This window comes from Panthera onca, chromosome A2 (assembly GCF_046562875.1).
Source record: "Panthera onca isolate mPanOnc1 chromosome A2, mPanOnc1 haplotype 2, whole genome shotgun sequence".
In the NCBI taxonomy this organism is placed as follows: Eukaryota; Metazoa; Chordata; class Mammalia; order Carnivora; family Felidae; genus Panthera; species Panthera onca.
In genome coordinates, this window is record NC_138340.1 from 116,571,851 (window position 1) to 116,598,167 (window position 26,317).

General features: G+C 34.5%; 1 protein-coding gene across 3 annotated transcripts in view; it reads left to right on the plus strand.

Moving 5' to 3' along the window:
* PALS2 (protein associated with LIN7 2, MAGUK p55 family member) overlaps nucleotides 1-26,317 on the plus strand; it is a 103,030-nt gene that overhangs the window by 56,015 nt on the left and 20,698 nt on the right. For 2 of the 3 annotated variants that reach the window (XM_078441338.1, XM_078441337.1), the window contains exons 3-10: nucleotides 3,157-3,309; nucleotides 7,160-7,312; nucleotides 8,088-8,315; nucleotides 19,005-19,046; nucleotides 20,536-20,667; nucleotides 22,964-23,063; nucleotides 23,386-23,454; nucleotides 25,200-25,361. In XM_078441338.1, the coding sequence (XP_078297464.1) occupies nucleotides 3,157-3,309; nucleotides 7,160-7,312; nucleotides 8,088-8,315; nucleotides 19,005-19,046; nucleotides 20,536-20,667; nucleotides 22,964-23,063; nucleotides 23,386-23,454; nucleotides 25,200-25,361 (1,039 nt within the window). The remainder of the gene's footprint in view (nucleotides 1-3,156; nucleotides 3,310-7,159; nucleotides 7,313-8,087; nucleotides 8,316-19,004; nucleotides 19,047-20,535; nucleotides 20,668-22,963; nucleotides 23,064-23,385; nucleotides 23,455-25,199; nucleotides 25,362-26,317) is intronic. The other variant, XM_078441341.1, reaches the window with a different exon arrangement.

Genomic DNA, 26,317 nt, shown 5'->3' on the forward strand with positions numbered 1-26,317 from the left:
TCATGTGAAAAAACCTTCAGGTATGTTTGTTTTTATAACATAATTCTGCCCTCCTACTTACTTCCTCTTTCTTGTGGGTCTTTCCACATTCCCATGTGTCCTCACCCAATTTGGGAGCAGTAAGGTAGATGAACATAGAAATGAAGGGTTTATTAGAGTTCTCAAGTCAGTGATCATTTTGGTTTCTTTACTTGTCCCAGTGTCTTGAATTGATAATGTTACATAATCATAGAATGTTATAGAAAATATACTGACTTACTACCTGAAAACTGTAAGCCAGTCATTATCTGTTTTCCTGGAGAAATAGGTGGTGTTTTTATACCTCTTATTTGGAGCACAAAGGGTACAGGTTGAAGGGGTGGGTTTTATTCTGAACCATAGGAGTATAAAATAACTATGAGGACAGATGTACTAGAACATAATTAACACCACATCTGGACTAGAAAAACATGCCAAGAAGCAGCAACTCAACTAGCAGTCAATGAGAGCATATCTCACACAGTTAAAATGAGTTAGAATGATACATCATATAGTAGATGGAATAATTAACCACAGTGGCTGTCTATATAGTGATCAAGTCAGATATGCCTTGGTATTAGACTACCTGACTGCCACTTACCAGTAGTATGAATTCAAGCAAATCACTTTATCTTACTTTGCATGAGTGTTTATAAGGTGAAGATAATAACACATCTATCTTTGTTTGATATACACATATACACACACTCATTCACTCACACAGCACTGAAAACATGGTGTCTCTCTCTCTTCCTCCCTCCCACACACACACACACACACACACACACACACACAGCCCTCAATAAATGTTAAGCTTCTTTCCTTTTTTTTGCTTAAACTTTCTTATACTACCATAAGAGGTTAAACAAGGTTAGCAAGGTTAATGATGCTAAATTCAGTATTTGTTAACAGCGAATATTTGTATTAAAGTAATAAGCAAGTCTAGTTTGTTTTGTAAGAGTTAGCTAGTTATGTCTGTTATTTTAGTTTTTTTCCAATGGTGATAATCATTTTATGATACATATTGAGTGTCCTCATCATCTTATCCTTATTAGGCTTGTGTTATGCTTTCAGAAAATTACAAATTTATCCATTTCATTCTTTGTGACGTTTTCTAATCTTAATTTTTTTATCTATTTTTTTCTTATCCAAATGTAATAGAAACTGCTTTCTCTAAATTACATTTGGTCTTTTGACATTTTTCTTCGTTTAATAACAGTTATAATTTCTTCTGTCTTCATATGACTTAAATTTCTTCTTCTGAGGTATTTCTTAGAAATGTTGCTTAATATATGTCCGCCTCTTCTACTTAAGCTCTTACTTCACTCTTGTAAGTCACTTAGAGGAAATACATTTAAATGAAAAAAATTGCATTTTAAAAATTAGAATCTGTATTTGTCTTTGAAGGATCCACTCTGTGGTAAAAATAACAGCTGAAGTATTATAGGTGCAGATAAAGTTTAACTGATACTGTTACCACTTGAAACTTGGATTTTTCCTGAGTACTTAGAGAAATTGATCTTAAAATATTAAATATAAGGTTTGTGATCTTACATCGTTTCATTTATACATTAAATCTTAACAGTTATGCTCTGCTTTGTCTTCAAAATCAGACAGCAACCATTTATCAGAAAAACAAAGAGCAGTTAAAAGAGAGAGAATGCCGGGCACCTGGGTGGCTCAGTCTGTTGAGCATCTGACTCTTGGTTTCGGCTCAGGTCATGATTTCAGTTTGTGGGTTTGAGCCCTACACTGGGCTCTGTGTTGATGACGCAGAGCCTGTTTGGGATGCTTTCTCTCTCCTTCTCCTGCACCTCCCCTACTCACTCTTTCTGTCTCAAAATAAATAAACATTTTTTAAAAATAGAGAATATTTAGCATTCATTTCCAGTTTGAATTTTTTTTTTTTTTTTTTTTTTTTTTTTTTTTTTTAAGAAAGCGATTTTGCAAGCCTGTAAGCAGGGGAGGGGGTCAGAGGGAGTAAGGCTAGGGAAGGAGGGAGAGACGATGAGAGAATCTTAAGCAGGCTCCAGGCGTAGCGTGGAGCCCAGCGAGGGCTTGATCCCAAGACCCTGGGATCGTGACCTGAGCTGAAATAAAGAGTCAGAGGCTCATCTGACTGAGCATTCCAGGTGCCCCTCCAGTTTGAATTTAAAACTCTGCTTTACCCTCACTATTGAAACCTACTTATTTTCTGTGACAGTGTGATTCACAGTCCATTTTGCATGGAAAAGATTGTGAGATTAAAAAAAAAAAAAAAAAAAAGGCAACTTAATACAGAAATATGAGAGGGTCACTCCCCTAACAAAATCATACAGTCTTTCAAGGTCCAGTTCAAGAGCTACCTTCCCTGAATTGACACTATTTTGCTGATTTTCAAAGTTGGAAAATGGTAGCTTTAGGATTCTGGTGCTCCCAGAATGGTTTTTATTATTTTTTAATGGCAGTCCATATAATGATTATATTCCTATTTTTTTGTTTTTATTTATAATCATTTATTTTCATAAAGCATATGTAGTATCATCTAGAGTTTGAGCCTAGATAAGAAGGTCATGAGGAATTTATATTGGCTAGAAAATGTTTTTTAAATTGTCATTTGACCTGTTCAGTTTTTTCTTTTTCCTTTTTTTAAAAAATTTAAAAAAAAATTTTTTTAATGTTTATTTGAGAGAGAGAGAGAGAGAGAGAGAGAGAAAGAAAACAGGAGTGGGGGAGGGGCAGAGAGAGAGGGAGACACAGAATCTGAGGCAGGCTCCAAGCTTTGAGCTTTCAGCACAGAGCCCGACACATGGCTGGAACTCATGAACCATGAGATCGTGACCTGAGCCACAGGTGGACGCTCAATGGATTGAGCCACCCAGGCTCCCCATACCTACTCAGTTTTTCATGGTTTAATTAAAAAAAGTTTTCCATGACTTTTAGGTTAGGAATAGAAGCCAAGATTTATTATACTGCATGATAACATTTACTATAGAATCTATATATTGCCTCTGATTGGACTATTAAATTTGGTTTCAATGAACCAAACCTTGGAATAACATATTTTAAAACATTCTTTTTGAAAAAAATCAAGAAGAAAACCATGGTCTGGAGCAAGACAATGTGTGTTATGACTTTAATATACGGTTATCTTTTCAGGCTCATGAGAGGCTAGAAGATTCAAAACTAGAAGCTGTCAGTGACAATAACTTAGAATTAGTCAATGAAATTCTTGAAGATATCACTCCTTTAATAAATATGGATGAAAATGTGGCAGAACTGGTTGGTATACTCAAAGAGCCTCACTTCCAGGTAAACTTTGCCTATTATTCTTTTTCCCAAGTCCCCTGTATTCCCAAAGTATTCTCTTTTATTTTTTTTTTTTATTTTTTTTTTTTTATTTTATTTTTTTCAACGTTTTTTATTTATTTTTGGGACAGAGAGAGACAGAGCATGAACGGGGGAGGGGCAGAGAGAGAGGGAGACACAGAATCGGAAACAGGCTCCAGGCTCCGAGCCATCGGCCCAGAGCCTGACGCGGGGCTCGAACTCACGGACCGCGAGATCGTGACCTGGCTGAAGTCGGAGGCTTAACCGACTGCGCCACCCAGGCGCCCCCCAAAGTATTCTCTTTTAATAGTTAAGTTCCAGCTTAAGGTGATATATTTAAGATTTTTTAGAGCCATATTTTGTAAATATGTGAATTCCAACTTAGGTATTTTACTACCCTGATATACTAAGGATACAAAAACAGACACACATAACTAAAACACAGTACATAAATGTATAGCAAAAAGACATCAGAATGGATTTTCCTTTGTGTAATTAAAACCAGCCTTGATTCACCATCAGAACGTATGCTAAAGATGTTTTTCTTACTGTGATAATGGATTTTTATTCCTCACTACCAGTTTCACAGCCTTCCTTGTTAAAGCTGTTGCAGTATTGCTTCTGCGACTGAGATGCAATCGATGACCTTGGAATAAGAGAGGACTGTGTAAGAATAGAAACTTATCCATAGCATATCCTCCACAGGTGCAAAAAAATAAATACAATTGAAGCATTGGCCTGTATCAGTGAAGAGTTAACCTGTTTAACAAAGAGTCAGTTTCAGAAGAGAAAGGGAAGGGGGCGGGGAGGTTTCTTATAAACCCATAATTAAGTGTGGTATTGAGACAGTGTTCGAAAAATAAATGAATAGAAGAGAATAAAAATCCCAGAAATATATCCACATATATACGGCAGCTTGATTTATGACAGAGATACTGCATTTTAGGGGAGAAAGAATGGACCGTTCAATAAGTGGTGCTGGGATAGAAGAATAAAGTGTCACCTGCTTTCGCTGTAAATCTTAACATTGAAAATCAAATGGCAAAACCCCTTTGGTTTTTCTCAGGAACTTTATATGACCCTTCAACAATGTGGCTGCAAAATATGAAGGTTGATAGTGAAATGATTTCTCCATGAATCAGGATCTTAAGTACAAAAAAAAAAAAAAAAAAAAGGACAGTTTTTGGAGACATCTTATGTTGGTACTAGTTGATTAAGGTCTTATAAGTCAGAGTGAACTATTTGGACCTTATCCTGAGAACAGTGGGAAACCATGAGGGGGGAAAAAAGAGGAGTATGTAAGGATTTTCAAGTTTTAACCCATAAAATCAACAGGACTTGGTGATTGATTACATGTGGTGTAGTTGCAGAAGAGGGATGTGGGAAGTTGACAAGGGTAAGATTTCTGAAAAATAATTGGTGGCCCTCACTGAGATGAGGAACACTCTAGAAGAAACTGATATGTTAATGTTAAGGTAACTGGCCATGTTAAGTTTGTGATATCTCAAGCATCTGGTAGAGCTTTCAGGCATGCTATATGTTTTTCATAAATATATAAAATTTAATAAGTATATGAATTTATATAAAGTTCAATAAATATAATTAGAAAATACAAGCAAAAATTTTTAAATTAAGACATTGCATTCTTAGTACCCAGAACACTACTGTACTATTCTAGTGCATATTCCTCCATACTTTTTCTGTGCATATACATACGTATTTTTTTCTTTAGTGATTGAGATCCTTTGGCACAAGGTATTTTGTAACTTACCTTTTTTTTTCCTGTCATTAATTTCCACTTTTCCATTTCAGTGAATCTTTATCTCATGTAATATGCATATCCTATTCATCTCCATTTGACAACAAAATATTCTTTACAGCTGGTTTGTATTTATGGGTTTCCAACCTAGACCCATGTTTGGCATTTGATTGAACCATCTATTCTCCCTTGATTATGATGTTGACCTCTTAAGAGACCAGGCCACTGCCCTCCAGAATATCCCACTGTCTGGATGAGTCTGGTAGTCTCTTTGCTGTGTTGCTTAGTTTTCCCTTCTATTTCCTGTAAATAGAAGTTCTAAAAGGTTGATGATTCAAGTTAATTATTTGGAATTAGAATGCATCATTAGTGATGTGATGCAACATGAATTAAACTACATCAGAAGATGTGTGACACCTAGTTAGCCCACCATTATTAATGCTGAGATTGGTCCCTTGATTAAAGGCAAAGACAGTCTAATCCTTCTTTTGAAATATTCTTCACTAGGACATAATCTAGTGTGTTATTATTCTAGCATTATAGAAATGCTATTTCTTATCCAACCATTTATCTACTTATCAACACAAATTAATGCTTGCCTGAATCAGTATTTTCATTAGAGGCTTCAAAATGACATTTTTCTGTTTCACTCATTTTATATTTTATAGCTGGTATTCTTGTATAAAGAGTAGAGTGTTTCCTTTTCAACTGGGTTATTTACTTATCACATAATGCATTTCATAAAAGAGAAGTGCCTGATCCTTCCCTTCACCAATTTTCAAAGTAAAGAATTGTTTAAAATAGCAGTCTCGAATGGTAACAGATGAGTTTTTCAGTACTTCTGTTTTTGAAATAGGATTGTGCAGTTACGGATTTTTCATTAATTCAGTATGTTTCAATATTCTACAGTCCTTACTCTTTTTGATTTTGAGGTTATCATGACTTTGGCTAGTTGTGGACAAATTTTTAGTCTATGAATCTGAAGCTCATGAGAGTTCTGGAAGTTATCAATGTATGAGTAGTGGTGCAGTCACAGGAGTAGATAATATTACCTAAGAAGAGGGCATAGGATGAAAACTAAACAGCCCAGGTTAGAGGTTTCAGCACCTTCTAGCTTTTATAAGAATAATCTTTACATGTGGATTAGTGAATTTTTCTTTTGGAAATTTTCTTTAGTCACTTACAGCATATTTTCATGAAATGACCAGAAATTACCAATTAAACTCATATCTTGATTGCTTCTATTCTGAATCTGTTGACATTTTCTTCCTTTCTATTTTGATTTGTCTTTGAACTTGCATTGCATCCACTCAAAAAAATAACTTTTTAGCTCAGTTTTATGTTGGGTATACACAATTATAGTATAAATGAAAAACTAAAATAAATACACAAAAAATTGTAAGAAATTCCTAGAAAGCTAGATCAAAGTCATCCTTTATGATAGCACATAGTAAATGTAGGAGGTAAAATTATATTCAGGACCATTACTAGCTCATTAGTTTTTTTTTCCCTTAAAATACATGTTTTACAGACTAAGGCTTTCTCAGTAATAGAACATCTCATCACTGATATGCAAATATTTATCCATTTTCTATTGGATATCTTTTTAGCAGACATTTTGTACATGTAAAGAATTAATATAATAATTTTAGAGTAAAAGTGAGGGTCTGTACCATTTGAATTTGTATGATACCTAATAAACAGGGATTGATGATAAATACTGAATGATGATATTGCTGATGACAATGGCAGCAGTGAAAGCCAGTGCCTTCAGTGCACCTCACTTTGAAAACTAGGTTCAGTTTCCTCTGAACATTTTTTTAAAAAAAAATCATAAAACCCTATCAATCTCTCCAAATCTTTTAAAGCAAGGAATATAATACTATTTATGTTACTGAAACTATTTATATTTCTTTAAAAGGTTCTGTTGACTTTGATTTAACTCATATTTTAGAATTTAATAATGTGTGCCTTGGAATATTTTAGCACTCCACTGGGATAATTAACTCTTTATTTTTTAATAACTTATTCCATCAATAACCAATAACCACAGGCTGTTTTGAATCCTTATAGTCACTCTTGGAGGCCCATGATATTGTGGCATCAAAATGTTATGATTCACCTCCATCAAGCCCAGAAATGAATAATTCTTCTATCAATAATCAGTTATTACCAGTAGATGCCATTCGTATTCTTGGTATTCACAAAAGAGCTGGGGAGCCATTGGTGAGTAGATATATCAATGCCTTTTAAAATTTGAAATCTGACATATTTGTGGCTTATTCACTATCTCATTTTTTTCTTTTTCCTAATTTGTATTACTATGAAAATTTTAATTCATGTTTATCTGTTTTATCAGTGTTTTTTGGCTTGTATATAAATACACAACTGATGCTCTCTCAACTTAATATAGCATACAAAATTAAACAAAAAAAAAAAAAAAGTGAAACTGAATAGAGGCCAGAAGTTTGCTAATGGGCAGCAAAAATTACAGGAGATAACGATACTCCATTTCTTCCTATACCCTTTGAAGAAATGAACTCAAGTTGCTTGCTAATTATAGTATCAAAATACAGAAGAAAGTTATTAAAAAGTGAAGGTATTGGGGCGCCTGGGTGGCTCAGTTGGTTAAGTGTTTGACTTGAGCTCAGGTCATGATCTCACAGTTCGTGAGTTCAAACCCCACATCTGGCTCTGTGCTGACAGCTCAGAGCCTGGAGCCTGCTTTGGCTTCTGTGTCTCCCTCTCTCTTTGCCCCTCCTCCACTCATGCACTCATGCTCTCTCGCTCTCTCTCTCTCTCTCTCTCTCTCAAAAATAAGTAAACATTAAAAAAATATTTAAGAAAATAGGATATTGGGAGAGGAGAGAACATCGGAAAAAATGGGAACAATTCACTCATCTACTTTTAGTATTATTTTTTTATATACATATTCATGAATACTTAAGATTTCTTCCTGAAATATAAAATCAGTGATAATTCTGTTTTTTATTTCCTTTAGGGTGTAACATTTAGGGTCGAAAATAATGACCTGGTAATTGCCCGAATCCTTCATGGGGGAATGATAGATCGACAAGGTCTGCTTCATGTGGGAGACATCATTAAAGAAGTCAATGGCCATGAGGTTGGAAACAATCCAAAGGAATTACAAGAATTATTGAAAAATATTAGTGGAAGTGTCACCCTAAAAATTTTACCAAGCTATAGAGATACCATAACTCCTCAACAGGTTAGCAATAAAATTCTTGGTAATATTAAGAATACTTTCATTTCTTTAATCACACTGTTGGGTATAACTGCCACTTGCTACTTTTTTTTGCTAAAGAGAAAACTATGATTTCCGTGTTCTGAATTGCCTTAATTTGTCAGGAGTGAATTTTTGAATTTTTAAATTTTTAAACAATTAACACTATCTTTTTATAAAGGAAGGATAAAGAAATGTCTTTGTGAGCACTATGAACCTTAGTATTATAAAATCTATGGCTCGGTATCAGAAAAATCATGAAGCCTTTTAGTCATTAATCTAGCGAACATTTTTGATACCTGTCATGTTCTGGGTATTGTATTAGGCCCTGTGAGAGGATAAGATATAGCTCCAATTAGCTCTTACTTAGTATTCATGTGATGGGCTAAATTGGGAATGTGGCCAGAAAGAGAGGATGGGTATAAATTGAGAAAAACCTTGAATACGTGGTTTGTACACATTTGACCTGATTTTTATAACTAACTTCTAGGTAAAGTAGATTATTGAACAGGGGAACGTTTTAATGACACTTTTCATCTAACTTCATCATGTTAAGTGAACTTCCAAATGGAGAGAAATGATATCGTGTAACCCAGAAGCAGAATTTTAGAGATGTGAGGAGGTGATTTGTGAGAGACAACTCTAATGGAAAGTTAATACTGAGTTCAAATACCAATGCTGCCACTTACTAGCTTAGCCTCTCTCGTGCTTGGTTGTCTCATGTATGTAGTTAGGGATAATATTTATTTTCTCAAAAGATATTATGAGGATTAAATGAGTTAATTCATACTTCATACTCTCATAGCCGTGCCTGGCACATAGCGCTCAACACATAGCTGCTGCTATTGTTGTGATGGTGATGATGAGGTAGTGGTGGTGTAATAGAATTGTAGAGAAAGAAAAGTAAAAATGTGATTGCAGAAAAATATTTGGCAGTCATGGTGGGGTGTTGGAACTGAGGAGACTTTCAAACCTAGATAATATAGACATAGGAAATATCTATCCATGTTTCAGATTGATGCCTTTAATTTTTCAACTTTATTCCACAAATTTATTGTTTCATGAGTAAGTGAAGTTGTAAGTTTTTACGTAAGATGCTGCCAATGGTCTTATTTTCAATATGAGAACTTAAAAGTCTATATAATTCTTTGAAATATATGGATAACATGTTAAATACCTGTTGTACATTGTTCATTGAAGGATAGGATAGCTCTGAGTTCTCCCAGAGGTAAGCATGCTAACCTTTACAACTCCAGGCTTTATTTAGGCCTCACTGGTTGCAAGAACTCATGAACTTTGGATGCTCTCCCTTTCCAAGGCAGTTGCTCCAGGGATTCATTTTCCCCATGTGCTTCCCTGTGTGCTTGTCTGTCTCTTCCCTCCTCCATGACCATGGCTCCCTCCCCATCGCAGTGGCCAGGATCCTTTTCTCTCCAGGTCTTGTCTCCATACTTCCTACCTTCTTCACTATGGCCTCTTCTCTACCTTTAGTTGTGGAATTTGTTCTGCCACTCTTCAGGTAGATTTCTGGTGTATTTAGGATGATTTGATAGTTATGTAGTTGTATTTGTAAGATAAGGCAAGCCTAGGGACCTCCTACTCCTCCACCATCCTCCTTCAATAGGATAGAATATTTAGTCATGGATTTTATTATGTATATTTGACTTCTGAAAATAAATAGGTTTGTCATGAACTTTGGTTGAGGTGAAGGTAGAGACCTTGTCTTCAGAGAAAAGAATCATGAAAAGAAATGGGTATTTGAAATTAGACATTTCACATCAGTAGTACCTCTCAGACCACCTGCATTTCTCAACTGGCACATTTCCTTTTGGACCTGAGTAGTATGGAAAAGTAGAATCTAAGATTTATTTATTATTTTTATTATGTTGTGATAGCTAGAAAGATTATCTTTCCCTCCCTGTGGTTTAAACCAGGAATCTTCCCAGTTTACCAAGGCTGTCCTGGATTTTTACAGGCAAGATAAATTTTTATAATATTAATATGTTACATGTTAGCACTTTGGCTCAAATTCCTTTGTAGATTCTGCACCTTGTGAACTGATCTGAATAGTGTGAAGTGCCAGTATATTTAGTCCCATCTTAGGCATAAATTTATCCCCATCCCATGCCTTCTCAAACTCTTTTACTAGCCTTTAGAACTGGGAGAAAAGATTTAATGGGTTAGGAGAGGTCATCCAAGCCTGAGGCAGTTCTTGGGCCTATCCTAGGATAAAAAAGAAAAGAGACTATAATATGAAGGCTTCCAAAGGAGAGCTAAATAAAACATGTTTAAAGTGAGTAAGGAAATGATTACTAATTATGTTGGAACAAAAGGCATTACCAGTGCCTCTCCTGAGCAAACTATGGTCATCTTTCCTAAGAAAAGTTATGGAGAGGCAAGAGAATTTAGCCTCTTCAACTCTTTCAATAGAAGCTTCATCATGTAGTCCTGGTGGGCCTATCTTAACTCTTCCTCTGAACTGCTGTGAGAGCAAAGGGAAGCCAGGAGCTCCCTCTCCCTGGTGGTGTGTTTCAAAGCATGAGCAGTAGATTATTTTTATCAGAATCATTTGAGGTGGCTTATTAAAAATCCAAAATTTTTCATTAGGCCTGAGGATCTATAATTTTAAATTTGAGACCAAGGTGAATTAGAAGTTGTAGCTAATTCTGAAGTTCTTCGACTTAAGTAAAATGGGTTTGTTCCGAAAGGCTGTTCATAATTCCATTTGTTCATTAAAGCCAAACTGACAGGAATTCTCTTATTCATCTTTGAGGCCACCATGAGCTAGGTACCAAAAATATAAGAAAATAAATTATGGTTCCATTTCACTCAAGGATATGCATGTAAAATTTTTCAACAAAATATTAGCAAATGAAATTTCATGATGTATAAAAAGATAACAGGATATGTCCAAGTTGGATTTGTCCCATGTGTGGTAAGATGGTTTCATACTGGAAATCAATATGTGTAACCAAGCACATTAGCAGATTTAAAGAGAAAAACCTCAGTGCAGAATTTGATAAAATTTAATACATATTCATGTTTTTTAAAAGGATAAGTAAATTGAGAACAAGAGGGAAGTTCCTTAATCTTAATTTTTAAAAAACACTAGATAAAATACTATTCTGGATAGGTAAATATTAGAATCATTCTCTTTAATATCAGGAACTGAAATCTCAGCTGGTGTGCCTAAGACCATTTGGGTGCAACCCCATTCCCCCACAAAGCCTCATTTCTACTCCAACAAGATGTAAGAACCTATCATAAACTAAGAGAAGCTTGCAGACTTCAGACATTATTATGCAGTGGTAAAAAAGAACTGCCCTGGGATGGTATACAGAGTAACAGATGACATAACAAATATCTGTTATAATAAGTGATATCATTTTTCAGTTCTTCTTAAAGAAACTAAGAATAAACAGTATCTCTGATATTAAGGAGGTAAGTATATTTGCAGACTAGGGAATGGTTATCTACTTTAATAATCCTAATGTTCAGACATTTCTAGAAGCAAACATTTTTACCATTACCAGCCGTGTCAAGACATAGCAGCTGACAGAAATGCCACCCAGCTTCTTAGACCAGTGTGGTATTGCAAAGCTTAAGGACACCGCAGTGGCTGGGTGGAAAAGCACCACTTGCTATTGGGGAGAAGGGTGATCTTGTTCAGGGTTTTGATGAGGTTTCCAATAATTAGGCAAACAATTGACTAAATTTGTTTAAAAAAATAATAAAGCTTGAATAATTTTGACTGCTTTAAAAATTTTTGTTTAGGATGAATATATATAATGTTGAAGTATAGAAACCTATAGTATTTTAAAGTCTGCTTTTTAGTTATTGCTTATACACCATTATTTGTTTGTAGTTAGTTAAGCCAAAGAAGCCAGAATATGAAGTTTAAAAGAATGATTGATAAAGTCTTTACCTAGTTAAAAAAGTAAGAACTAGGAGAAGGATGTTCACTAACACTACTTCTATTTAATATTTTATTGAGAGTTTCATAAGCACAAAAAGACAAATTATAGAAGCAAGAAATTTGGAAAGGAGAAAATAAAACTTCGTATTTTTAAGTAGCATGATTTTTTTTTTTTTGCAAAGAACACCCCAAGACTATAAATTATTAGAAATAACAGAGTTTAGCAAAATATTTGAAAATAAGATTAATATACGAAAGTCACCTCTATTTCTGTATGTCATCAACAAACATCAAGAAATGTAACTAAGACAAACATCGTTTACAGCAGAGTCAGAGAATGTCACATTTATGTCTAGGAATAAATCTAACAAAAATATTCAAGGCCCCTACACACACACACACACACACACACACACACACACACACACACATTGTGACGAATTATTATATCATCCTAAATAAATATATCCTGTTCGTGGGCAGGAATACAGTATTGTGAACTGTATTCACAAGGCCCCTACACACACACACACACACACAAATTGTGATGAATTATTATATCATCCTAAATAAATATATCCTGTTCATGGGCAGGAATACAGTATTGTGAACATAGCAGTTTTTCTCAAAATCTTTTAGATTCAGTGAAATTCAATACAAATTCCAATAAGCTTGTTCTTGGTATTTAATAAGATGAATAGCCAAGACACTTTTGAGGCAGAAAAGCAGGAATGTGGCATTACTCATATGTAGAAATTAAGTACCATTGTATTATTGGCATAGGAACAGATAGAATGATCACTGGAATAAAGAGTTCAGAAAGAGAGGTAACACATGTACTACTTTGATGATGTATCTTTCAGTGAGGAGAGACTATTCAGTGGATGAAACTGGTCATTAAATGTGGATAATGTATGAAGTTGTGTTCCTGTCAATTTACATACACAAATCAAGTAAAAGGACACAGTATCGGTGAACATATGAAGAGATACTAAAAATCACAGTGTAAAATACCATTTTATACCATTCAGTTGGCAAGAACATACATGTGATTCTACAGTATCTCTTCTACACTGCTAGTGGCAGTGTAAATTGGTATAAGCACACTGGGTAGGGGAAAGTTCAGCATTATCAGAGTTGAGTGTTCACATATATCAAAATGAATTCCTAGAGCAATTCATATGTATGTACAGCTGGAAACATCTTAACAAGCCTGGAAATAGCAAAAGATTTTATGCTATAGTGTGATGCTATTTTTTATGTTTAAAATAGCTGCATAGTTTAAGGAACGCCTATATATGTACAATAAAACTATACAAAAGGAAAGCAAGGTGTTAATGAGCACAAGATTCAGGATAAGGGTTACCCTAGCTGGCAAGCCAGAGTGATCAAATGGATGGAATGAGAGCAGGAGCCCCACTTAGGGTTGTAGCCTCTGTTTTGAGTATAAGTTAAGGCTATTTTTCACATTATTAAAAGAAATAAAATAACCAAAAGTAGGTTTTGCGTGAACCAGTGAATCAAGTGTGATGTAAATTAAGAATAATTAACCTGAACAGTGTAATTTAATAGATTTTTTTAAATAAATTTTTTGACAGAAGCTTAAGTGTATGGCCCACAGATGGATATTTACCAAATAGGAGTGTGAATTGTCCCTCAAAGCTTTTTTAACCAAACATATATTCCAGCCTCCCTGCTCATTTCAAAATATGTGTGTGGCATCATGTAACTGAATAAGATGAGGTCATGTACTTGGAAAATCTTTAGAAAAATAACATCCTTAATCATCCTGATATTGTCATAGTGAACTTCATAGCAACTATGATTGCCGCATTCACCACCTTGTAACTCATTCTGATTGCAAATTCATATGGACCTGAAAATATGTGTTGAGACTGAGGGTGTGTGAGAAACTCTTGCTCTATGTTCAGACAACATATTCCCAAACAAATTACCAGCCACCTTCTGGCTTAACATAAGAGTCATGGTAGAGCTGTTTCTCCAGCCATTTCATACATTTATTTTCTCCTGTTAATTATTGTCATTTGCATAGGCCCAGCATAATCCTGTGCGATATCTTATTTTTTCAGTACTTTTACAGTTTTTAAAAAATGTTTGTTTATTTTTTAGGGGGTGGAGGGACAGAAAGAGAGGAAGAGAGAATCCCAAGCAGGTGTCACACCATCAGTGCAGAGCCTGACACAACCCTCGAGCTCACAAATTGTGAGATCATGACCTGAGCTGAAACCAAGAGTCAGATACTTACCTGACTGAGCAACCCAGGTACCCCATACTTTTACAGTTTTTATCTTTCCTTTTAAAAAATATCTTTGAGGTGCGCCTGGGCGGCTCAGTTGGTTAAGTGTCTGACTCTGATATTGGCTCAGATCATGACCTCACAGTTGGGAGACCAAGCCCCATGTCAAACTCCATGCTGAGCTTCGTGAAGCCTGCTTGGGTTTGTCTGTCTGTCTTTCTCTCTCTCTCTCTCTCTCTCTCTCTCTCTCTCTCTCTCTCTGCCCCTTCCTTGCTCACGCAACTCTCATCTATCTCTCAAAATAAATAAACTTTTAAAAAATATCTTTGAGATAAAGCTTCTATAAATAGCATATATTTAAAGTGTACAGTTTGATAAATGTAGACACACACACATACATACCTGTGAAACCATTAACACAATCAAGACAACATATATATATATATATATATATATATATGTTAATATCTATCATGTCCAGAAGTTCCTTTGTATCCATTTATAATCCTTCCCTCCTCCCCTGCATTCCAGGCAAGCACTGCTCTGCATTCTGTTTCTATAGCTTAGTTTACTTTTTCCTTATTTTTATATAAATGAAAGCATGCACATGAATCTTTTATTTGCTGTGTTTTTTTAAAATATGTCGTCTTTCAGCATAATTCTTTTGGGATTCATCAATCTTTTTATGTGTATTAGCAGTTGATTCCTTTCTGTTGATGAGTGGTATTCCATTGCTTGGCTATACCAGTTTATCCATTAACTGGCTGATGAACACTTTAATTGTTTCCAGTTTGAGGCTATTATAAATAAAAGATGCTGTGGACATTTACATGTAAGTTCCTTGGGTGAATACCTAGGAATTGAAGGATTAGGTCATGGTAGGTCCATGTTGAACATTTATTTATTTATTTATTTATTTACATGGTAGGTCCATGTTGAACATTTATTTATTTATTTATTTATTTTTCATGTTGAACTTTTAAAGAAGTGTCCAAACCACTCTCAAAAGTGGTTGCACCCGTATACATTCCCATCAGCATACTGTACATCTTCACCAACATTTGGTGTGATCAGTCCTTACAATTTTAGACACTCAAATAGGTGTGTAGTGGTATCTCAATATGATTTTAATTTGCATTTCCTTAATGACTACCTAATTTTGAGCATCTTTTCATGTGCTTATTTTTTAATGTCTGTTTTGGTTGTTTTCAGATCTCATCCATTTTTTGCCAAGTTGTTTTTTATTTAGTTTTGAGAGTTCTTTATTTTTTTTTTTAATGTAAGTATTTTATCTGAATTATGATTTACAAGGATTTTCTCACAGTGAAAAGGCTTATCTTTTCATTCTCTTAATGGTGTAATATAAAGAGTAGCAGTTCTCAATTCTGATGAAGTCCAGTTTTCTTTTATAGATCATGCTTGTATTCTGTGTAGAATATTTTTGTATAACCATAGGTCATAAAGGTTTTCTTTATTTTTTTCTAAAAGTTGTATAGTTTTACACTTTACATCTAGTCCTAGGATCCATTTACTCTACGAGCTTTTGTATATGGTGTAAGATCTGGACAAAAGCGGGAAATGCATACAGATACCCAGTTTTCGAGTTCCATGTGTTGAAGAGACAGTTTCTTCCATCAGATTTGGAAAAATTTTGACTATTATCTCTTCAGCTTATTTTTCTATTCCTGTTTCTCTTGCCCTTTGATGCCATCACTTCCACATATATTAGGCTCCTTGAAGTTATCCCCTTGCTCAGTGATAGATACTCTGTTCATTTATTTCAGTCTTGTTTCTTCCCTGTTTTTTTTTTTTTTTTATCTTAATTTCTAATTGCTATGCCTTCAAGTTTACTAATCTTGTTTTCTTCAATGTCTTCAATCTGTTAATCACTTCTGGTATACTTTTTCATCAGAGATATTTTGGTTTTCATCTCCAGAAATCTAAATTGAGTCGTCTTTATATCTACCATGTTTCTACCCAACATGCCCAGTCCTTCCTCTAGTTTCTTGAACATAAGAATATAATATGTAAAGTTAAAAATAACTATTTTAATGTCCTTTTCTACTAATTCTATCATATTTATCATTCATGGATCACTTTTTTCTTCTGTATCATTAATTGATTTTTCTCTACATTTTAGATTATGTTTTCCTGCTTATTTGCATGCCTGGTTATTTTTGATTGGCTGTCAGACATCATAAATTTTACCTTATTAAATGCTGAACATTTTTGTATCTTAGAATTTTTCTTAAACTTTCTTCTAGGGTATTTAAGTTACTCAAGAGCAGTTTAATCCTTTCAGATCTTGCTTTTTAAGCTTTAGGTGCAGCCGGAGCAGGATTAAGTCTAGGGCATAATCCTTCTGATTACTCAATGCCTCATGAATTATGAGACTTTTCCACTCACCTTGATGAGAACAGAAACTATTCCTGACCCTGTATGACCTGCTGATATTGCTACCTATTGTGCTTGTTCTTTATGTGAATTTGAGTAGTTCCCTTATACCCATGCACAGATCAGTGCTCTGCTGAAGACTGAAGGAAGCACTTTGAAGTTCTTGAGTCCTTTCTCTGTGCAACCCTTTCCTCACTGATTACTGGGTTCTGTACACTGTAGCCACCCGATCTCCCTGGTCACCCAGTTCATCTCCTCAACTTGGAGACTGCCAGGCTCCACCTAGATTCTTCCTTCCTGAGTTGCAACCTGGAAATTTTTTTTATGCAGTTAGCTAGGGCAACTGAATAGTTCACCTTGTTTCCATTTTTTAGGGATTGCTGACTTCATTGTCTGATGTATTAAAAAGTGGTTTGTAAAATTTTGTCTGGTATTTTAGTTGTTTTAGGCTGGAGGGGCCTTTATTCCTTCATCTTAGTCAGAAGTAGGAGTCCTCTTTTATCTTGTATTACAATAAGAAATTAATTTTTAAATAGGTGAATCATTCCCATGTTTCAAAATTCAAGAAATATACGTAGGTATTCAATTGAAATCTCTCTTTCAAAAAATCCACTGTCAACCTAGTCCTTACTCCCCATAAGAAACCATGCTATTATGGGGCACCTGGGTGACTTCATTGGTTAAGCATCAGACTCTTGATTTCAGCTCAGGTCATGATCTCATGGTTCGTGGGGTCAAGCCCTGCATTGTCAGTGCAGAGCCGCTTGGGATTCTCTCTCTCCTTCTCTCTCTGCCCCTCCCCTACTCATACTGTCCTCCCCTCCCCCCAAAATAAATAAATTTTTTTTTTTTTTTTAAAAACGTGCTTTTTAGTCTTTCTAGAGTTTTAACCACTTACCTATTGTTAAACAATTAGGTTGCTTCTAATCTTTGGCTATTAGGAATAATTTAGTAGTTAATAGTCTTGTATGGAGGTCATTTTGCATATGTCTGAGCAACATTGCTGTTTAATACATTCCCAGAGGTGGATTACTAGGTCAGAGGATTTTTGCATTTGTAATTCTGATAGCTTTTGTCAAATTGTTCTCCCAACTGATTAAACCAGATCTTCCATCAGCCTGTTAGGAAAATGCCTGTTGGACCATAGTCCTATCTACAGAATGTTATCAAGTATTTGGATTTCTGCTAATCTGACAGGAAGAAAATGTTATTAAAACACAGTTTTGTTTTGAGTGATGTTGAATATCTCTTGTGTTTAAAAGCTATTTGTACTTCCTGTTCTCTGTTTCATCTACTTTAGATTATTGGTCATTCAGTTTTTTCTTTAGTGATAAGAATATGAGATTCACATATTTTAGTAGGTTGTGTTTAGTAACTTAGTAATGAATGAACCATTAATGTATGGTCTATAGTAAAACACTTTACAGTGTACTTAATAAAATGTAATTATACTAAATCCAGTCAAATCTCTAATGACTTTTAAGGTCATTGCAAAATGTTTAGATAAAAACCTGGGTTAATTTTTCAGATAGATTTTTAAAATTCAAAGTAAAACCAGGTTAATCTGAGATTTTGAGCATGAAAGTAATGTTCTAAAAATTAGTTCAATAAATGAAAAAATAAGAATTGTTCTCTTTTAGAAACCTTTTTACATCTGAGTGATGTGTTTTGTTCCACAAATAATGACATTTCCAGAACAATTTGGGAATAGGGAATAGATATTTGAAATTTGGGCTATCTCAGAAAGTCTGAATTTATGGTTACAAAATGTATGTTGTCCCACAGATAAGAATGATAAATTCATGGTTAGATGGCAAGATGCTCTTACTATTCATTTGGTGTAGCTTTCTTGAGAAATAAGGAGTATCCAAGTATTTTTACACTTTGCATACCCATCCTTTTGCTCTGCCTCATCTCAAGCGCCTCTATCTTTTTGCTTCTGTCATTTATAATTTTCAGGGATTATACCCTCTGGACAATTAATTAGGGAAGTAGTTACTTTACCAAAGAGTGAGGTAATAAAATGGTCCAGTAGTTTGTTTATGTTTTGTTAATTAATTTAGTTTAAAGTCTGGCTTTATTTATGCAATGAAAAATATATTTTTAGAGTTGCATCAATATGGAGAGGCATCCAGCACACGTCCGTCAGGTATGATGTCATTCCAGGACATTTTCTGGTACTCCAGTTTTTCTGTCTTATCAGCCAACTAAATTTACCTTGATTAAATAAACTTAAAAATTTGGGCTTTTTTTTTTTTTTTTTTTCCATTGCCAAAACATTGAGCTGCATGCCATTGTCAATTTAGCCAGTTGTCACATTTCAGCAATCTTAATATTGTTTGTATGCTTGCTTCTTCAATATTTCTAAAATTGTGTATCAAAAGAATTATTGGCTTTCTGAGTTGTTAAACAACATTTAGACTTTACAGAGTTATTGAAAATGTTCTGAATGCGTTCTATCAAAATCATCTAATTGTAAATAACTAAAATTTTGTCACATGTACCCAGACTTAGTTACTTCTAAATGATTTTAATATGCATCCATCACATTGCATTTTACCCCACTAATATTATGTATCTGCTTGTGTTACCTGAATATCTGGTTTGGTTACATTTGTAGAAGTATGATAACATTGTCATTTTTACTAATTTTGTGCTTTTCTGCTTGTTACAGTTTACCTGATTAATGCCAGGTCATTTCCTCAGTACATAACATTTGAATTTTTATAAATATGCATGAAAAGTTTTAAGAATATAATCACTCTGAAATTGCCATCAAATACTGAAAATGCTTAATAGAATTTCAAGTGAATAAGCAAAATATTCCTGTGATTGGAGATAATAACTAATAGTGGTAATTGGCATACTTTTATTAATAAAATATATTTTAAAGAAGTATTCAATGAATATTTCAATGAATTTAAATTGGGAAGTAGTTTCAAGTCTTTTTCAGTATTTTTCTTACAATTAATTTAATGCTAAGTATTTAAGTTAGAGCAAGGTGATTTAAAAAAAAAAATATTTTCCACCCTTGTTTTGGCCAGTGTAAATCTGTGTGATTAAAAACTATATATTACCAGTGATGAAAGTTGGTTTTTTAATTTTTTTTTTTAAGTTACTAACTGTATTTCAGGTCTGACTTCAACATTCACTTTCATTGTTTAACTTTGGTTTCAGGGCTCTTTCATAAAGTCAATCCTAAAAAAAAAAAAAAAAAAAGGTCCTAATGTACCTGAAATATATGCCTTAAATCAGCTGCATATATTATTTCTGGACATTAATCAGAAAGTAGCATTTAATTGTATTCAAAATTATGCAACACTATTTAGAAAATCATGTGAAAAGATTGAGGGAAAGTGTAAGAATGGTGGAGTAAAATGATTGTCAAACTGTTGATTTAAAATTAGAAGTTAAAATAGAAACAAAATTTTAATTGTACTAATGTTTATTTTTTTCTTTTCTGATACCTAAGTATTAATGTCTAGAAATTGATTTCTATTTGAATGAAACCAGTTCCTTAGTTGAAGTACTAAATGCATTGTCAATTACAATTAAATCACAGTTATTTGAAAAAGATTTCAAAAATCTAGTGACAAATGATACACCTATACTATCTTAAATTGTGCTATGTGTTTTAGGTATTTGTGAAATGTCATTTTGATTATAATCCATACAATGATAACCTGATACCCTGCAAAGAAGCAGGATTGAAGTTTTCAAAAGGAGAAATTCTTCAAATTGTAAACAGAGAAGATCCAAACTGGTGGCAGGTTAGTATGCTTCTCATAATTTCCTCAATTGCTTTTTTATTTTCAATCTTAGATCTGGCCAATAGCTGAATATTCAGGAAGAAGGTATTAGCATTTGTTCCAATGATTTTTCCCACATGAACAGCTCCTGCTTCATGGCTGCTAATTTTGTGGACAGAAGATCAAATTGAGAGGGAATTTGCAAGTAGCTGTTAATAAATGCAGAATTAATTAGCCTGTGGAGATATTCCATTGGTTTAGGGATCAGAACAGTTGGTTCTTCCACATCAATGATTGCAGTAAAATATGATATTGGGGTCATCCCTTCTCAGTGTTTGTTTTTGTTTGTCTTAACTAGAAGTGTTATACTATGTGTATAGTAGCGTCTCTCTCATGTCCTCTCTCTGTATGTACATTCATGGCAAATAAAACATAGTTTCTTAAACTCTTAAATCTGTCTCCCCACCTGTTCTCAGTTATTGTGAAATAAAGGTTTGCTTTATGATCAGTGTTAGTTGGTCGTGGATTGAAATCTGTATATGTGGAAAGGGATGTGTGTTATGACCGTATTTTCCCCAGTTCATTTCCTTTTTTTCTTTTTTTCTTTTTTTCTTTTTAATGTTTATTTGTTTTGAGAGAGAGAGTACGTGCAAACAGGGGAGGGGCAGAGAGAATGAGAGAGAGAGAGAATCCCAAGCAGGCTCCATGCTCTCAGAACAGAGCCTGACATAGGGCTCGATCTCACAATCTCACGAACCCTGAGATCATGACCTGAGCTGAAAAATCAAGAGTCAGTCATTTAACCCACTGAGCCATGCAGGCACCCCACCTCTGCTTCATTTTCTAAAGATCTGTGTGATCATGTTCTTTTTCCTTTCCCCTAATACAGCTTTCAGAAATCTCTAGCAGGAGTAATAAGTCTGTTTTTGTCATTGCTGACACCAGCTAACAACCACAGTATTCAGAGCTGGAGAAACTGACAGATCAGAAAGCTTAAAATTCCTTAAACTGTCTCATTAAAAAGCAAGGTGTATGAGGAAGGGACCCAAGACCCACCTCTCAACTCTAAGTGGAGATGGTAGTAACTCACATTAACTCTGAAAAGTTATATTGACTTCTAAGGGGGAATGAATAAGAATGAGGCCAATCTTACTAATGTGTCCTTAAATTTAAATTAAGACATTATTATGTGCAAGCGCTCTATGAGGTGAGAGAACCAAAAAACAGATAAACAGAGTCTGTAATCTTGAGAGGTGTCCACTGAATTTTTTAGAACTCTCATCAAAAAACTTTCTGTAGTTGTTTCCTTTATTGAACTCTTCTTGCAAGAGTCCCCCTTTTGGGGAATGTCCTTTTTTACTCTCTTCTCATACCATCACCATTATTTCAGTCCCTTCTTGCATTTGGTGATGTATTACTTTAATTCTACTTTTTAGGATGTTAATTGCGAAAAAAGATACCAAATTTTTCTATGCTAATTATAAAGATAAAGACACTAATTTTGTGGGATAAGCCACTAACAGGCAGTTCTTTAGCCACTATTTTAAAATAGCACTTTTGGGGCGCCTGGGTGGCGCAGTCGGTTAAGCGTCTGACTTCAGCCAGGTCACGATCTCGTGGTCCGTGAGTTCGAGCCCCGCGTCAGGCTCTGGGCTGATGACTCGGAGCCTGGAGCCTGTTTCCGATTCTGTGTCTCCCTCTCTCTCTGCCCCTCCCCTGTTCATGCTCTGTCTCTCTCTGTCCCAAAAATAAATAAAAATAAATAAATAAAATAAATAAATAAATAAAATAGCACTTTTGGGGATTTCAAAACTTAGTTTCTTGACAGTGTAATTTTACCTATTTTAAATTTAAGATATTCAGGTCTTCCTTCCCTCTCTCTCTTTGTCTCTCCACCCTCCCTCCCTTTCTCTCTCTCTCTCTCTCTCTCTCTCTCTCTCTCTCTCGTGGGATTATGGTTGGTAGTGATACCTTACTAAGAGTGCAAATGAAATGTCCTGTTAAAAATAGTGTTTATCCTGTCCATTCTTTGACTAAGCATTATAAATAAAAAGTTGACATAATTTAAAGATCCTATGTACCTTTGTATTTTGGTCCCCAAATTTCAACACAAGATGGCAGATTGATTAGGTGCCAATTGATTCCTTAGTGCTAAGTGTTTAAATATCTTTACTGACAGTGCCATGGATTTAAATCTCAAGGTCAGCTTTTAAGAGCAAATTTGATATATTGTTACTGACTATTGACTGTCCTACTTATTAGAATATGGTCTCAAATTTTGGTCACTGAGATATACAATTCATTCATTTGATTCTAGGCTAGCCATGTAAAAGAGGGAGGAAGTGCTGGTCTCATTCCAAGCCAGTTCCTGGAAGAGAAGAGAAAGGCATTTGTTAGAAGAGACTGGGACAATTCAGGTGATGAGCTTAATACAATGTGTAACAAGTGGTCCTTTGTGGTTACGTTTCTTTGCCTCTTTCCTCTGAATCAGCAAATGAATTTATTTAAAATGCATCTAAACTAATCCAGCCCCTGTACTTTATTTTAACGCCCTCAAAAGTAAACTCTTTGATCCCTTTCTGCCACCTGCCGGTATAGTATCAGAATTCAGTGGCTCAACTCACTTCTGCCCCCTTCTGCTGTGTAGGACATAACACTCCCACCTCTAGAATACCACAGGGCAGTTTTATCCTATTCCAACACACTGTTTTAAGTTACATTTGTCTTGTCATCCTTCAGGACCTTTTTGTGGAACCATAAGTAGCAAAAAAAAGAAAAAGATGATGTATCTCACAACCAGAAATGCAGGTATGTTTTAAATACTTTTTGAGAAGTCTGAGTGAGATAGCTTTATATCATTAATTAATATGGCATAAACTCTAAATAATTTTAAAAGAAGCTAATTCAGATGAATACCCAATTTTAAGGGGCTGTCACTTGAACACATGGCCCAATATAATAGGGAGACATTATTTAAATCTCAATATGTCACCAGTGCGTTTTATTCTATAATTTACAATAAAATGAATTGGTTAGGATTTATGATTATATTAGTGAAGGAACAATCTTATTAAAACTTTCTTCAAAGAACTTTGATACTGATTTATGTGGGTTTTTTTTCTTTTTTTTTTTAATTTTTTTTTTTTTAATGTTTATTTTTGACAGTGGGAGAGGGTGGGGCAGAGAAAGAGAGGAAGACATAGAATCTGAAGCAGGCTCCAGGCTCTCGAGCTGTCAGCACAGAGCTGGATGTGGGGCTCGAACCACAAACAGTGAGATCATGACCTGAGCCAAAGTCGGATGCTTAACTAACTGAGCCACCCAGGCGCCCCTGTGTGTCATTTCCAAAGAAATGCCTTTATGAAGATATTAAAAGAGTTATGATTCAGGGCAACTCTATTCTGTCATCGCATTGTCCATGATACTTTTGGGAAAACAGTAGTAGACCAAACAAATCTTAGTCTGATATAGTAGAATTCTCTCTTAAATCTTTTAGACTTAAACGTGAATATCACAGTTACCATAGTTATTCTTTTCAGTTATAGAGGCAGATAGGAGTGAAATGCAGCTCTTTGAATGAAAAGGCTTTCTGAAAGAAATTGATAATTTTTTAAAGTACTTGCTAGACATCAGAGCTGCTTCTCTTCTGGTACTAAACTAAATAGCACACTCTAAAGGGAATAATAATAATAATAATAAAAGGGGAAAAGAGAGTCTCTCAATATTGGTTTAATCGGTGGAGAAATTGTGCAAATAAAGAGTTGCTGTTAAGATAATAACCTAAGGAAGAAGTGTTATCACTACAGATTGAGAGTTATAATACTAATGACAGGTAATATACTAGTTTAAATCCACTTTGGCTTTATTATTCATTAAATGTGTGTCCTTAAAGCTTTCTTGCAAAATAGAAAACTTGCAATTTTCTCATTGACTAAGATTTAATTTTGGAGTATATTTTGACTGAAAATAGTTTGGATCCAAAATTTCATTTTGTACATAAATCCAGAATCTTAATGTTTAATTATCAATATGTTTGTCTGCATTTTGTTAATCAAACTGGTATTTGCTAAGTCAGCACATGGTATTTGTTCTTTGATATTTTTGGAAGGCCATACTCATTCTATGGGGCTTATTTAAGCAGTCACACTAGTTATACTTCTGTCCTTTATATCTGATATACACTTTTTGGCTGAACAAATTATAAAAGATAATTTGCAGTTTGATTGTATATATTAAAAGAATTATTTCTATAACAAATTGATAAGAAACGTTTTAATGGATAGAATATATGGTGAAGATAAAACATGGCATTTTTCTAGCTTCCTTAGCCAAATTTTTAAGGGCAAATGGTTGAAAACAGATGTTTAAATCAAGATCAAAAATAATTTATTGTACTTTACCAAATTTATAAAAAATAAATCTATACTAAGTACAGTTCAAGTGATATTTACTTGTCAGGACAACGAAGCCCTTATTGAGCAGAATTGCAGACGTTTTTCATCCATCTAAAAGGTAAGTGAATATGATGATTTTCCATTTCCTTTTACATTTAGAATTTGATCGTCATGAAATCCAGATATATGAGGAAGTAGCCAAAATGCCTCCCTTCCAGAGAAAGACTTTAGTATTGATAGGCGCTCAAGGTGTGGGACGAAGAAGCTTGAAAAACAGGTTCATAGTGTTGAATCCCACTAGATTTGGAACTACAGTGCCATGTAAGTTTTTTCTCCCTTTTCTTTGCTGTTTAATTGACATCAAAGAGTAGGTGGGGCAGATTATTATTTTTTTTATTTCTAAATAATTTTTGATATGAAAGCAAATAGAAGATACTGAAAAACTCGGTGACTCTACAGCGGTCTTGAAATAATGCTGTAGCCATGTTGGCTTGCTGCCTTGCAGCCCTTGTTTCTCCAAGCTCCTGAGTCCAGAGATGTCAGTTAAATACAAGTACTAGGAGTTGTGGCAAAATCAGCATTCACTTTGTATTTTCTTGTACCACTGATGTCTATCTGAAAAGTTGTGTTTTTTACCCACATTAGCATAAAGAAAAGAGGGAAATCTGCTGGATCCTCAGACACTTCCAGTGTGGCAATTCCTTTGTGAATTTTGTACGTTTTCTCTTGTAGCTCTGTCCTTCAAGGTCGTAAACCTGATTTTTTGATAGCACATCAACAGTGAGAATCTTCAGAGCAGGCAGCATTAATTAAGATTATAAAGGTTGACATAAAAAATGAAAATACTGATAGGGGAAGTATAACCATTAAATGAGCCAAACATTCATTTTATCATCTTTGCATTTTTTCCCTATTTGCATATTTATATGGAAAGTTAAATAATGTCAGAAGTATGCTTGATAAGAATGGAATCACATTAAGGAGTTAGATGATATCATAGTCTTATTATAAGAACTAGTATACATTTGTCTTTATTTTGGATATGTGTGGGCCTTTACATGTGGGAATTTACACGCTCTTTCCCCTGAACAACGCAGGAGACAAGCCAGCCTCACCTTCTATAACTCCCCTTTCTGTGCTGCTTTTGCTGACCAAGCCCCCTTTTGATTAACAGTATTTCTTTAGGTATATTAATGCCATTAAGCTGTTCTGAGCTAATCCTTAGCCTACTGTCACTCCATCTCTTGTCAATGAATTTTCTAGTTTCTCTGCTTGCA